Source organism: Eleutherodactylus coqui, chromosome 5 (assembly GCF_035609145.1).
Source record: "Eleutherodactylus coqui strain aEleCoq1 chromosome 5, aEleCoq1.hap1, whole genome shotgun sequence".
NCBI classification, from domain to species: domain Eukaryota; kingdom Metazoa; phylum Chordata; class Amphibia; order Anura; family Eleutherodactylidae; genus Eleutherodactylus; species Eleutherodactylus coqui.
In genome coordinates, this window is record NC_089841.1 from 12785979 (window position 1) to 12800631 (window position 14653).

A 14653-nucleotide genomic window follows, 5' to 3' on the forward strand; every position below is an offset into this window, starting at 1 on the left:
ACTCCATCCATCCTGACCCCCACACATCACACACACAGGTCTACTCCATCCATCCTGACCCCCACACATCACACACACAGGTCTACTCCATCCATCCTGACCCCACACACATCACACACACAGCTCTACTCCATCCATCCTGATCCCCCACACATCACACACACAGCTCTACTCCATCCATCCTGACCCCCACACATCACACACACAGCTCTACTCCATCCATCCTGACCCCCACACATCACACACACAGCTCTACTCCATCCATCCTGACCCCCATACATCACACACACACAGCTCTGCTCCATCCATTCTGACCCCCACACATCACACACACAGCTCTACTCCATCCATCCTGACCCCCACACATCACACACACAGCTCTACTCCATCCATCTTGACCCCCACACATCACACACACACAACTCTACTGCATCCATCCTGACCCCCACACGTCACACACACACACACAACTCTACTGCATCCATCCTGACCCCCACACATCAAACACATAGCTCTACTCCATCCATCCTGACCCCCACACATCACACACAGCTCTACTCCATCCATCCTGACCCCCACACATCACATACACAGCTCTACTCCATCCATCCTGACCCCCACACATCACACACACAGCTCTACTGCATCCATCCTGACCCCCACACATCACACACACACACAGCTCTACTGCATCCATCCTGACCCCCACACATCAAACACACAGCTCTACTGCATCCATCCTGACCCCCACACATCAAACACACAGCTCTACTGCATCCATCCTGACCCCCACACATCACACACAGCTCTACTCCATCCATCCTGACCCCCACACATCACACACACACAGCTCTACTCCATCCATCCTGACCCCCACACATCACACACACAGCTCTACTCCATCCATCCTGACCCCCACACATCACACACAGCTCTACTGCATCCATCCTGACCCCCACACATCACACACAGCTCTACTCCATCCATCCTGACCCCCGCACATCACATACACAGCTCTACTCCATCCATCCTGACCCCCCACACATCACACACACAGCTCTACTCCATCCATCCTGACCCCACACATCACACACACAGCTCTACTCCATCCATCCTGACCCCACACATCACACACAGCTCTACTCCATCCATCCTGACCCCCACACATCACACACACAGCTCTACTCCATCCATCCTGACCCCCACACATCACACACAGCTCTACTCCATCCATCCTGCCCCCTCCACATCACACACACAGCTCTACTCCATCCATCCTGACCCCACACATCACACACACAGCTCTACTCCATCCATCCTGACCCCCACACATCACACACACAGCTCTACTCCATCCATCCTGACCCCCCACACATCACGCACACACAGCTCTACTCCATCCATCCTGACCCCCCACACATCACGCACACACAGCTCTACTCCATCCATCCTGACCCCCACATATCACGTACACACAGCTCTACTGCATCCATCCTGACCCCCACACATCACACACACAGCTCTACTCCATCCATCCTGACCCCCACACATCACACACACAACTCTACTCCATCCATCCTGACCCCACACATCACACACCCAGCTCTACTCCATTCATCCTGACTAGAGATGAGCGAACATACTCGGTAAGGCCGATTTCGCAATCGAGCATTGCGATTTTCGAGTACCTCACTACTCGGGTGAAAAGTACTCGGGGGCGCTGTGGGGCGGGGCGTGGTGTAGCAGGGGGTAGCAGCGCGGAACAGGTGGGAGCTCTCTCTCCCCCCCACTCCCCTCTGCAACCCCCCGCTCACCCACAGCGCCCCCGAGTACTTTTCACCCGAGTAGTGAAGTACTCGAAAATCGCGGTGCTCGATTGCGAAATCGCCCTTACCGAGTACGTTCGCTCATCTCTAATCCTGACCCCCGCACATCACACACACAGCTCTGCTACATTCTGTTCCTTTTAGCTTCTCCAGCACAGCAGAGCTGAGTTGTGAATCCAGAGATCTTCCCCTCCCTGTCATGTGATCGCTGACTCCTCCCACACTGGTGGTCACATGATGGTGATGTCATCACAGGTCCTGGAAGCACACGGCTGCTGTCCGGCTGGTCTGGCTGTCCTCCCGTCGGGGTGATAAGTGGCTGTCCTGCGGCTGTGTGTTGGGCTCCCGGCGCTGACGGTGAGGCGGTCGGACTGCTCCTGTATCTCAAGTCTCTGTGGACGTGGTGCAGTCGCTTGGCGGTTCCCTTGATCCCGGTCGCCCGTTTATCTGGCCCGGGGGTGGGGGACAGGAGCACTTAACTCCCTAAAATAAAAATCTTGTTATTTGTATAGCGCCAACTTATTCCGCACCGCTTTCAGGTAATTATTATTTATTACCCCCCCCCCCCCACCGCCACCAAGCTGGGTTCTCATTTTACCGACCTCGGAATGATGGAAGGCTGAGTCAACCTTGAGCCGGCTACCTGAATCAAGCGGGGATCGAACTTGCAACCTTCCGGTCATAGGCGGTGTAATTGTATCGATCTGCAGACAAATATGCCGTCGGTTATGTATGACGAGCGCCGTGGTTACAGATGGCAGGGCTGATGTCCTCAGGCCCTCCAGAAACACGTCATATGTTAGATGGACCCTAAATGGTGTTACGGCTCGCTGTGTGGAGACCCCCCCCCCCGCCATACGCTCGTGCAGTGTTACAGTGACGGGCACATGGGGACATTCTGGAGACCTGCGGGGGTCTCATCAATAAGACCCCCAACTTTCCGGTAGTTATACCCTATCCTGTGCAATGTTGTTCCAACCCCTCTAACACGGACGTCCCCACATACACGCGTGTGCTGCCGCCTGTAGGGGGCGTCTGACTCTTGTGTAACGTCGTGAGTTTTACTTTGGTTTTTCTAGAAATACGTCTTTTTGCTTATTTGGCGCAACGCTGTAGTTTTGGGATATTAGACCCTCAACCCAGGCTCACACGGGGGTGGGATTCCTGGCCGGCCACCCTGCATTCCCGATTTCTCTGTATTGCGGATAATCATCTTTACTTATATGGCGCCAACATATTCCGCAGCGCTTGCAGGGGGGACAGAAATAACACCACGGTTCCATGTAGTAATCAGCTGATGGAGACGGTGGGGGGGGGGGGGTGTTGGGAAAGACTCCAACAGGCTTACATACTACAGATAATAGGGGGATACAGAAGGTAAAGGGGCTGGAGATGCGCCCCCGGTATGGCGGGCTGGAGAGTGAGGGATGCTATAGACACAGACAATGGTCAGGCTGTATAGCAGTTAAATCGGTGTGATTGCAGGGGGTGGTTATGGCAGCTGGCAGGGATTGCAGTCGGTAGGACAGGGAGCATGTTGTCAGGGGGAATAAAGAGGGGTTTAGTTTAGGGGATGTGGTATGCCTCCCTGAAGAGATGCGTTTTTAGAGCACACCTGAAGTTTTGGGTAGCGCCATCCAGAGGACCGGTGCTGCTCTGGAGAAGTCTTGGAGGTGGGAATGAGAAGTTCGAATTAAAGGGGCGCTCAGTCTGGTTTCGTTTGCAGAGCGAAGAGCCTGGACTGGGTGATGGATTGAGATGGAGGCAATGTAGGGCGGCGCTGCACTGTGGAGGGCTTTATGGATGAGGGTAGTGAGTGTGTATTTGACGGGCAGCCAGTGCAGTGACCGGCACAGGGCAGAGGCATCCGAGTAGCGGTTGGACAGGAAGATGAGCCTGGCTGCCACATTCAGGATGGATTGAAGGGGGTAGAGTCTGGTGCGGGGGGGGGGGGGGGGGATGTAACGATCAGCAGCGAGTTGTAATAATCGAGCCGAGAGTGGATGAGGGCAACAGTGAGGGTTTTTAGCGTGTCAACGGTGAGGAAAGGGTGGATTCTAGCGATGTTTTTGAGCTGCAGCTGACATGTCCGGGTGAGAGATTGGATGTAGGGGGTAAAGGAGAGATCGGAGTCAAATATGACCCCAAGGCAGCGGGCGTGTTGTCTAGGAGTTATGGTGCCACACACTGAGATGGAGATGTCAGGAGGAGGTCGGTTAGTGGAGGGCAGAAACACCAGGAGGTCAGTTTTTGAGACGTTCACTTTTAGGTAGAGAGAGGACATAGTGTTAGAGATAGCGGGCAGACAGTCGGTGGCATTTTGGAGGACCGGCACTGTGATGTCACTGGAAGAGGTGTATAACTGGGTATCATCAATGTAGAGGTGGTACTGAAAGCCAAATCTCCTGATGGTTTGTCCAATAGGGGCTGTGTACATGGAGAAGAGGAGGGGGCCAAGGAACGAGCCATAGGGGACCCCAACAGCAAGGGGAAGAGGAGGGGGCGAGGACCGAGCCCTGGGGGACCCCAACAGCAAGGGGAAGAGGAAGGGGCCGAGGACCAAGCCATAGGGGACCCCAACAGTGAGGGAAAGAGGAGGGGGCCGAGGACTGAGCCCTGGAGGACCCTAACAGCAAGTGGAAGAGGAGGGGGCCGAGGACCAAGCCCTGGGGGACCCCAACAGCAAGGGGAAGAGGAGGGGGCCGAGGACTGAGCCCTGGGGGACCCTAACAGCAAGGGGAAGAGGAGGGGGCCAAGGACCAAGCCCTGGGGGATCCCAACAGCAAGGGGAAGAGGAGAGGGCCGAGGACCAAGTCCTAGGGGATCCCAACAGCAAGGGGACAGGGAGGTAGAGCCAGCAAAGAATATACTGAACGGGCGGTCGGATAGGTAGAAGCAGAGCCAGGAGAGAGCAGTGTCCTTTAGGCCTAAGGAGCAAAGCATACTGAGGAGGAATTTATGGTCAACAGTGTCAAACGCTGCAAAGAGATCGAGGTGGATCAGTAGGGAGCGGTGTCTGTTGAGTGTAGGGGGCGTCAGCCGGCCATAGACATAGAACAGTTGAAAGCAACAATAATGTATCAATGGTGCAGATTTAGCAGAGAGGAGTGCGGCGGCTCGCCGGTGGTCATACACAGTAAGGTTTTATTTCCACTGTTTGTATTTTCCGCACTGTCACATAGCGATGACCCGGGTATCCGCAGCCCATAAGTAATGTTAATTGCAGATGGGCTGCGGGGTGGCCTCCTCCATTGACTTCAATGGAGGCTGTCCGCAGCAAAATGGAACAAGCTGCAATTTTTTTTTCTGCTCGCAGATTACACAATTCCGTATCCATGAGTGGGAATGAAAAATCGAAAGTTCATGCCCTCTAATGCCTGTGTTTTGCCGTGGATCACGATCGCAGGTTCCCCCCCCCCCCCTAAGTGCAATGCCGCAAAGAACTTGTGACGTGATTTGTTCTACTTTGGAGACTGTTCTTAAAAAAGTCTGTTTCTACCGGATTACATTCTGTTTTACAGAAAAATCTGAAAAAAAAACCAACTAAATTTACTTGAGTGAAAGTTAAACCGGTCAGTCACATGACGGGGGGGGGGGGGGGAGGGGGAGGACCATCTGCACCCTATAAAGTCAGTTGTAATTGCAGACATAGCAGAGTGAGCTAAGGGTTAACCCCTTCAGTAGCAACTCACCTTGGGCTAGGATTGCCAACTTTGTCCCCAACAAATGCAGCCCAAAGCTAAGAGGGTGTGGTTTAGGTAGAGGGTGTGGTTTAGGGGCGTGGCTTCCGACAATGTATAGTTTTACCTCCAGTTTCCACCTCGAAGTGTATGGATAAACTGATACTCTTATATTGTGGCGCTGCGAGCTGTCAGCGCCTCCGTTATTGTAGGACATCCGGCGACGGCCTGTAATGGGGCAACGGTCATAGCTGTGGCACTGGCTGCTAATGCTAGAAATATGCACAGGTGCTTTGGGGGTTAATCATGACTAACTATATCATATTTCACAGAAGTGGCGATTAAAGTCTATATGGTTATCCATGGAACCGCCCGTGGAACTTTAAAAATCTGCCGATGCTTAATAACTCATCAGAGGGTCATCTTTTATCCTCTTGAGGATTTACTAGAGGGCGAGGATTGCATCTGACGGACCATTGTCCCACTTACTGAAGTACCTGGACTTTATCTTGACAGTCTGTTACGTAAGAGACCCGTCATTTATAACCCTCCTCTTCTTGCAATTAGCTCTAAAAACATTCTGAAGATCCACATCCCTACGTGGTGAAACGCGTGGAGAGCTATCAACTCAAGCTATTGACAAGTATTGTTCACCCAGTATAACTACTTGTAAGGTCCCTAACAGGACTCTCTTCCTTTGATTCCCTCAAATAATAAGCCGATACTCAGATAATGATCTACCTTGGGCTGGAAGTTATAAGAGTTCTTTCTATCTCTCGCTCTCTCTGTTTCTTATCTCTCGCTCTCTCTGTTTCTTATCTCTCGCTCTCTCTGTTTCTTATCTCTCGCTCTCTCTGGTTCTTATCTCTCGCTCTCTCTGGTTCTTATCTCTCGCTCTCTCTGGTTCTTATCTCTCGCTCTCTCTGGTTCTTATCTCTCGCTCTCTCTGGTTCTTATCTCTCGCTCTCTCTGGTTCTTATCTCTCGCTCTCTCTGGTTCTTATCTCTCGCTCTCTCTGGTTCTTATCTCTCGCTCTCTCTGGTTCTTATCTCTCGCTCTCTCTGGTTCTTATCTCTCGCTCTCTCTGGTTTTTATCTCTCGCTCTCTCTGGTTTTTAGCTCTCGCTCTCTCTGGTTCTTAGCTCTCGCTCTCTCTGGTTCTTAGCTCTCGCTCTCTCTGGTTCTTAGCTCTCGCTCTCTCTGGTTCTTAGCTCTCGCTCTCTCTGGTTCTTAGCTCTCGCTCTCTCTGGTTCTTAGCTCTCGCTCTCTCTGGTTCTTAGCTCTCGCTCTCTCTGGTTCTTAGCTCTCGCTCTCTCTGGTTCTTAGCTCTCGCTCTCTCTGGTTCTTAGCTCTCGCTCTCTCTGGTTCTTAGCTCTCGCTCTCTCTGGTTCTTAGCTCTCGCTCTCTCTGGTTCTTAGCTCTCGCTCTCTCTGGTTCTTAGCTCTCGCTCTCTCTGGTTCTTAGCTCTCGCTCTCTCTGGTTCTTAGCTCTCGCTCTCTCTGGTTCTTAGCTCTCGCTCTCTCTGGTTCTTAGCTCTCGCTCTCTCTGGTTCTTAGCTCTCGCTCTCTCTGGTTCTTAGCTCTCGCTCTCTCTGGTTCTTAGCTCTCGCTCTCTCTGGTTCTTAGCTCTCGCTCTCTCTGGTTCTTAGCTCTCGCTCTCTCTGGTTCTTAGCTCTCGCTCTCTCTGGTTCTTAGCTCTCGCTCTCTCTGGTTCTTAGCTCTCGCTCTCTCTGGTTCTTAGCTCTCGCTCTCTCTGGTTCTTAGCTCTCGCTCTCTCTGGTTCTTAGCTCTCGCTCTCTCTGGTTCTTAGCTCTCGCTCTCTCTGGTTCTTAGCTCTCGCTCTCTCTGGTTCTTAGCTCTCGCTCTCTCTGGTTCTTAGCTCTCGCTCTCTCTGGTTCTTAGCTCTCGCTCTCTCTGGTTCTTAGCTCTCGCTCTCTCTGGTTCTTAGCTCTCGCTCTCTCTGGTTCTTAGCTCTCGCTCTCTCTGGTTCTTAGCTCTCGCTCTCTCTGGTTCTTAGCTCTCGCTCTCTCTGGTTCTTAGCTCTCGCTCTCTCTGGTTCTTAGCTCTCGCTCTCTCTGGTTCTTAGCTCTCGCTCTCTCTGGTTCTTAGCTCTCGCTCTCTCTGGTTCTTAGCTCTCGCTCTCTCTGGTTCTTAGCTCTCGCTCTCTCTGGTTTTTAGCTCTCGCTCTCTCTGGTTTTTAGCTCTCGCTCTCTCCGGTTTTTAGCTCTCGCTCTCTCCGGTTTTTAGCTCTCGCTCTCTCCGGTTTTTAGCTCTCGCTCTCTCCGGTTTTTAGCTCTCGCTCTCTCCGTTTCTTATCTCTCGCTCTCTATCTATCTATATACAGCCATCTATCGTCTACTGTAGTGAGGCATCTACACGGCAGAGGTCCAACTGATGATTGGTCTCAGCAATATTTTTGTGTTATGTCTTTAGGTCTGCCTAAGTTTTGTCGCCGGGATAAGGTGTTTGACTGTTTGTCGTAATGCCCTACGTCACAAACTTGTGCCCTACGTTCTATGTCTTTTAGGAATAAATAATAAAGTTACACGTTTTATAAAAAGTGTTCTCTGGGAAATGACTTCCTATATCAGGGGTGTACATAGAACTTGGGGGCCCCAGAGCAAAACTCAGAGTATGCCCCACCAAGAGAATTTGTACATATTCTGTAAAGCAACCTTTCTAACAGTCTTCTCAGACACAGTGGACTTAGATACAGCAGCTCAGCTCTAGTATACCTATAAGTAATGCAGCCACCATGTTATGGATACCAGTTTTGGATGCAGTCATCTCCAGCAATAGTGATTACAGTGCAGTCTAAGCGATCACAAGTGATGTTTCCATGATTGGTGGCATCTGCTTTTATATTGTTTGGCTTAGACTGTGTGGCATAGAGCATGTTTGCCTCGACTCCAAGAATTGTATTATACTAATTTTTACATGCGATTTTTATGTTCTTTTCACATTACCTTGTCTTTCCATTCAGGTCCCTGCAATATAAAAAAAAAACTGATTAACTTGTTAAGGATGGAGAAGGAGAGAAGCAAGATGGCAGAAAGTGTATTAGATCTCACCCTAGAGATACTCTTCCAGCTTACTGGAGAGGTAAGAGATTCTGATGATGTCACATTACATCAATCTTATCTATGGTAATAACAGATGATGTCACTGGAGAGGAGAGAGATTCTGATGATGTCAAGTTACATCATTCTTATCTATGCTAATAACAGTAGAAGTCACTGGAAGGGGGTGATTCTGATGTAATATTACATCATTCTTTTGTATGGTAATAACAGATGATGTCACTGGAGAGGGGAGAGATTCTGATGATTTCACATTACATCATTCTTATCTATGGTAATAACAGATGATGTCACTGGAGAGGGGAGAGATTCTGATGATTTCACATTACATCATTCTTATCTATGGTGATAACAGATGATCTCACTGGAGGGGGTGGGATTCTGATGTCACATTACATCATTCTTATCTATGCTATGGAGCAACATTCAGGGATATTCTTTAAGCAAAAAACTTTATTGTGCCCAGAACATAGCAGACAACGTTTCGACCACGTAAAACAGTGGTCTTTGTCAAGTCCATACAACGTACACATCATCACTTCCTTATAAGTACACCAAGCCCACCCCCATATGATACACATAACAATCAACATACTATTAGGTCAGCAATAAACCAACCACAACGATTGGTGGAGCCAGGAGAGGGATATAGGTGTAATACCATGGTTTACTAATCGCATTCCACTGTAGCATAGCGTGCCACCTGGTATCGGCGTTCATGGGACCCCAGGGCGCATGCGCGGGATTCGCCTCACCTCGCGCGACATATCCCTCTGCTACGTCATCGGGGGATCCATTTCAGGCGTGCTACCGCTCAGGCGCATGCGTGGGTTACTCACCTCAGCATGAGACTTCCCATAGTTTTTGTGATCCTCACCGGAGTCACACCGGCTCTCCATCATTTGTGCATGCGCGAACCATCCATCTAAATCACACCCCCCTCCGAGGTCACTCAGGCCGACCCGACCTCCCCCAACGTCAGTTGAAATGGGTGTAGGCTAACTATTGCATGCCCATTAATTTGACCCAATAGACTCTGCACCATAACCAACTCTTTGTAAAACCATGCATATTAGGGGTTTTGAATTTCCAGAAATCTTAGCCACTCACAAATTAATACTTATTCACTCATCCCGCAGGGACCCAGCCCAGTGCTGCATATCTATATTTCAATCTGATGGCAATTTAGACCTAGATTAACCATATTGTTGTAAAGACCCTCTTTTTTTATATTGTCCAGAGTAAATCAACGCGGCACCTCAGACATGCTACAAGCGAAATGCATTTCGAAAGTGTCGTTTATTAATGTCAACCAAAAGATTGAACATATATACTGGATCACATCACTATCCAATCCAACAAATTATCAGTATATAATTTTCATCGTGAAATTCAATAACATTATTCCATAAGAGGATAGTAATCCCTGCATCCACGCCCTCTGGTCCACGCCCTTTTTATCTAAAATAAAAACAAATAACACAAATATTAGGGTTAAAAACAAAAACAAAATGCAAGTACGTACATATACCAATATGAATAACTTAGAACCACTTACACTCAAAAACTACCCATTATCAGTATCATTAAGGGATGTATAAAAGAGGGTTGTACTCAATATTCAACCCTTTAGGAGCCAGTGCATCGAGTTCAAAGATCCACCTGGCTTCTAATAGCTTCAACTGACGTTCTCTATCACCACCCCTCCGATTCGCTCCCACTGTATTGATTACTCTAAAGCGCAATTGGCTCACCGTGTGGCCTTGATCAATGAAATGCTTAGGGATCGGCAGATCCAATTTTCGCGTTCTGATGTTACTCTTATGATTCACGATTCTTTTGCGGATTTCAGTCGTGGACTCGCCCACATATAGAAGGTCACACGGGCAACTGATAATATAAAGAACATATGTAGACCAATAGCTGAACCATCCTCTTATTGGGTATTGTTTCCCTGTACGTGGCTGTGTAAAACTGTCCCCTTTGGTGACATTATTGCATACCGCACAACCTAAACAGGGAAAGTTGCCATTCCTCACAGGAGTGAGTGGACGTTAGATGACTCCACATGTCCCATTGTTCGTACTAACTGATCTTTGAGACTCTGTCCCCTTCTGTATGCCATCATGGTGGGGAATTATATATTCACCAATCTCAGGGTGGCACCCAGCCAACAAATACCAATATTTATTGATGATTTGTTTAATTCTGTTACAGTGTGGTCCATATGTCGACACGACCAGAATACGCGGATTAGATCGTGTCTTCGGAGTGGGAGTCAATATCGACTCACGATCTAACTGTTTGGCCCTAATTCTGTGTTGAGTAATCAACTCGCTAGGGTAACCCCTTTGAGTAAATTTCTTACAAATAAGGTCAAGGCGATGGTCTAGAAATTCCTCATCTACCACCCGTCTTACCCTGAGCATCTGGTTCCTGGGCAGTGATTGTATCATGGCTGGCGGATGACAACTAGTATGGTGTAAGAGATTATTTCGGTCTGTGGGTTTTGAAAAAAGATCTGTCTTTAAACCCTTATCCTGCTTCATCACCAAAACGTCCAAAAACTGTATCGAAACTTCAGAGGCTACTAATGTAAATTGTAACTCCGGTAAAAAACCGTTGAGTTCCCTGTGGAACTCCCTCAATTCATTCATAGAACCCTTCCAAATGACAAAAACGTCATCTATGTACCTCCACCGTACCTGGACCTTAGTCCAGGATGGGGAGGTACACAGAAGCATTTTCTCAAAGTGTCGCATGAATATATTTGCATAGGTTGGGGCCATGTTCGATCACATCGCTGTGCGTTGTTTTTGCCTAAAATAACGGTCCCCATACATGAAAAAATTGTTAGTAAGTACCAAAGAAAGCAAAGTTAGAATAAATTCCACACATCCATTAGATAAATCAGAAACAGAGAGGTAGTGGCAGCCATCAACCCTCTCTTGTGATGAATCATTGTGTACAAAGAGGAGACATCGAATGATCCCAAAATTGCCCCCTCGTCAATAGTTATTTGTCGTAACTTGACTAAAAAGTCAGACGTATCTTTAATACATGATGTCGCCTCCGCCGCATATTGACGTAACACCTTATTCAGAAACCGCGAAACGTTGTTGTGCTACTAACCCCTACTCGAGACTGTAGGCCGACCCAGTGGGCGTTGTAAGTTCTTATGAATTTTGGGCAAGGTGTACAAATTCGACATGACAGGAAAAGGAGGTAAAAGAAAATAATTTAGAATAGGTCTAGGGATCACTCTAGTAGGCAAATAATGATTATAGGTAGCTAGGTATTGAGGCCATCTTTTGTTGTCTAGCAAAGACCTCTCTGACGTCTCCAGCCTCTGTCACTAATGTGATTGATGCATAATCGGCATAGCAGTTCACTGGAAGCCTAGAAGTCTCCTGCTTTTATAGCGCCTCTAGTAACTGACACCCTGTGCACCCCATTATTGGTTGCCAACATCATTTCCCCAAACCCTGCATGCTGTCTGATTTATATTAGTGGCTTAAGACAATTGTCCTCACAGCCTGATTAGCAATACATATTTTTAGTTTTTTTATGGACTCGGTAAGGATTTAGTTCAGCCACCTATTCCTTAATTTGTAAAGTGTCTTTGTCTGTTTTGGATATATGTCAATAAAGTTTATAATTTTTTATTATTCTCTTTCAGCAGGGTATAACCATTAGGCCATCTTTTTGTCTTTGACAATTAGCCAGATATAACCTAGGACTACACTCTTTCTGTACAACTGGAGGGGAGAGAATCTGATGATGTCACTGGAGAGGTTCTAGTGATTTCACATTACTCAATTCATATCTATGGCAATAACAGATGATGTCACTGGAGAGATTCTAGTGATTTCACATTACATCATTCTTATCTATGGTAATAACAGATGATGTCACTGGAGAGGTGATGGACTCTAGAAATGTCTGTAGTGATATTTATTAATGTCTCCCCATATACAGGATTACACAGTAGTGAAGAAGACCTCTAGTGCTGGCTGTCGGGCCCCTGTGTGTGATGGATGGGGAAGACCCCTGAGCCCAATCTCGGGGCCACCACCTCACCCCCTGATACATGAGGACATCAATGTACAGAAGATTCTAGAACTCACCAACAAGATGATTGAGCTGCTGACTGGAGAGGTGACGCTGCAGGGAATGCTGGGACATTATACAGTAACAGCACTGGAGGCTTCTGGGTGATGACTGTATATTGTGTTGTCAGGTTCCTATAAGGTGTCAGGATGTTGCTGTGTATTTCTCCATAGAGAAGTGGGAGTATTTAGCACTCTTTTATGCATAAAGCACCAGTCACATATAAAACAACCTTTATTACACTCTGTCACAAACACTCCGGCCCCCAGAAGAAGTTGTCATTTTACTGCAAAATCCGTCATTCAGTTCCATCTCAGACAGATCTGTAGATGATGAGAGTTGTGGTGATTAGATGAACAGTCTTGTCACCGGAGGCCCTAAAACTGGTTTCCCCCTGTAAGAGGCTCTCAGAGGCTCCTTGTGTGTAGTGACCTTTTCTTCCGCTTGTGTAGAGATTGTTGGCCACTAGACGCCTCTATAACACAGAGAAGAGATTTCACCCCGTTACCAGGGTCTGAGAGAGGGCGCATTATTGGGATGTGAGAAGCTGGATGGTCGTATCGACAAATTTTCCCCCACCAGACCGTTCTGACTGTACTGGTATGAGGTGTTGGGACCAGTGGATGTGTGAGGGCCAACAAGCTGACTAGGCTCAGGATGCCCCCTACAGACCACTAGTAGAGAGGGGCGTCTGACCAGACTGTTAGGAGGTGTTGGGAGCAGTGGATGTGTGAAGGTGCACGAGGTGACCGGGCTCTGGACGCCCCCTACAGACCACCTGTAGAGAGGATCTTCTAACAAGCACGAGCAGCTCCAGTAATTTTGTTGTCCGCCATATGGCACTATCATTAAACCTGGGTTTGTCAGAAGCATTTCCGGATGCATGGCTGAAGCACATTTGGTTTCACTGTCAAACTGGACTGCTACAGAGTGGAACCGGGTTGTCTTCAGTGACAATTCAGGTTTAGTTTGGGCACTGATGATGGCCGTGTTCGTGTTTGGAGACCTCCAGGTGAGCGCCTTAAACCTGCCTTTGCTGTGGAGTGGCACACTGCCCCCTGCTGGTGTGATGGTCTAGAGGCTGTCGCATACGACAGTCGGTCACCCCTAGTAGTGGTATGAGGGACAATGACAGCTCAGCGATATGTTCAGGACATCCTGCAGCCACATGTGTTCCTCTCACGACAGTTTCCAAGAGGCAGCAGGATAATGCTCGACCGCACACAAAAAAAAGTCACAGGAAGCCCCCTCAACATTGTCACACTTCCATGACTGCCCAGTCTCCAGTTTTATTGCCAGTAGAACATGTATGGGACCATCTAGGATGCCAACTTCCACAGCCGACGAGTTTATATAATCTAAAGGCTCAGTTACAGCAAATGGGAAGCGATATGCTGCAGTATACCATAAGGAACCAGTATATCTCCATGCCCACCCATGTCACATCTTGTATCCAAGCTAGAGGTGGTACAACAGGGTACTAGAGCCTCCCTACAAGTCTTCGGTTCTCCACAATAACCCTTTTGCTCTTATATTGTAATCACTTACTAATAACAATGTTACAATCGCACAGAGAAAGTTTCATTCTTACAACTTCCAAGGCAGGATGTTACTAACAATGAGTGTATATACCATTAATTATTAGGAGAGTATAGTACCAGTGTTTCTGTTGGTGCAATGCACCACACAACTCTGCTACATGCTACATCCTACATCCATCCTAATTTCCAGACATCACACACAGCTCTGCTACATCTATCCTGATTCGCAGACTTTATACACACAGCTCTACTACATCTATCCGGATTCCCACACGTTACACACACAGCTCTACTACATCTATGCTGATTATCACACACACAGCGCTACTACATCCATATTGATGCCCAGACATTACACACACAGTTCTACTACATGCATCTTAATTCCCACACATTACACACACAGCTTTACTTCGTC

General features: G+C 48.1%; 1 protein-coding gene across 1 annotated transcript in view; it reads left to right on the plus strand.

Moving 5' to 3' along the window:
* Positions 1-2077: 2077 nt before the first annotated feature.
* The window catches only part of LOC136629043 (uncharacterized), a 34739-nt gene continuing 22163 nt past the window's right edge, over positions 2078-14653 (plus strand). Inside the window, exons 1-3 of the mRNA XM_066605164.1 lie at positions 2078-2183; positions 8488-8606; positions 12563-12742. Coding sequence (XP_066461261.1) covers positions 8529-8606; positions 12563-12742 — 258 coding nt within the window. The 5' untranslated portion in view covers positions 2078-2183; positions 8488-8528. The remainder of the gene's footprint in view (positions 2184-8487; positions 8607-12562; positions 12743-14653) is intronic.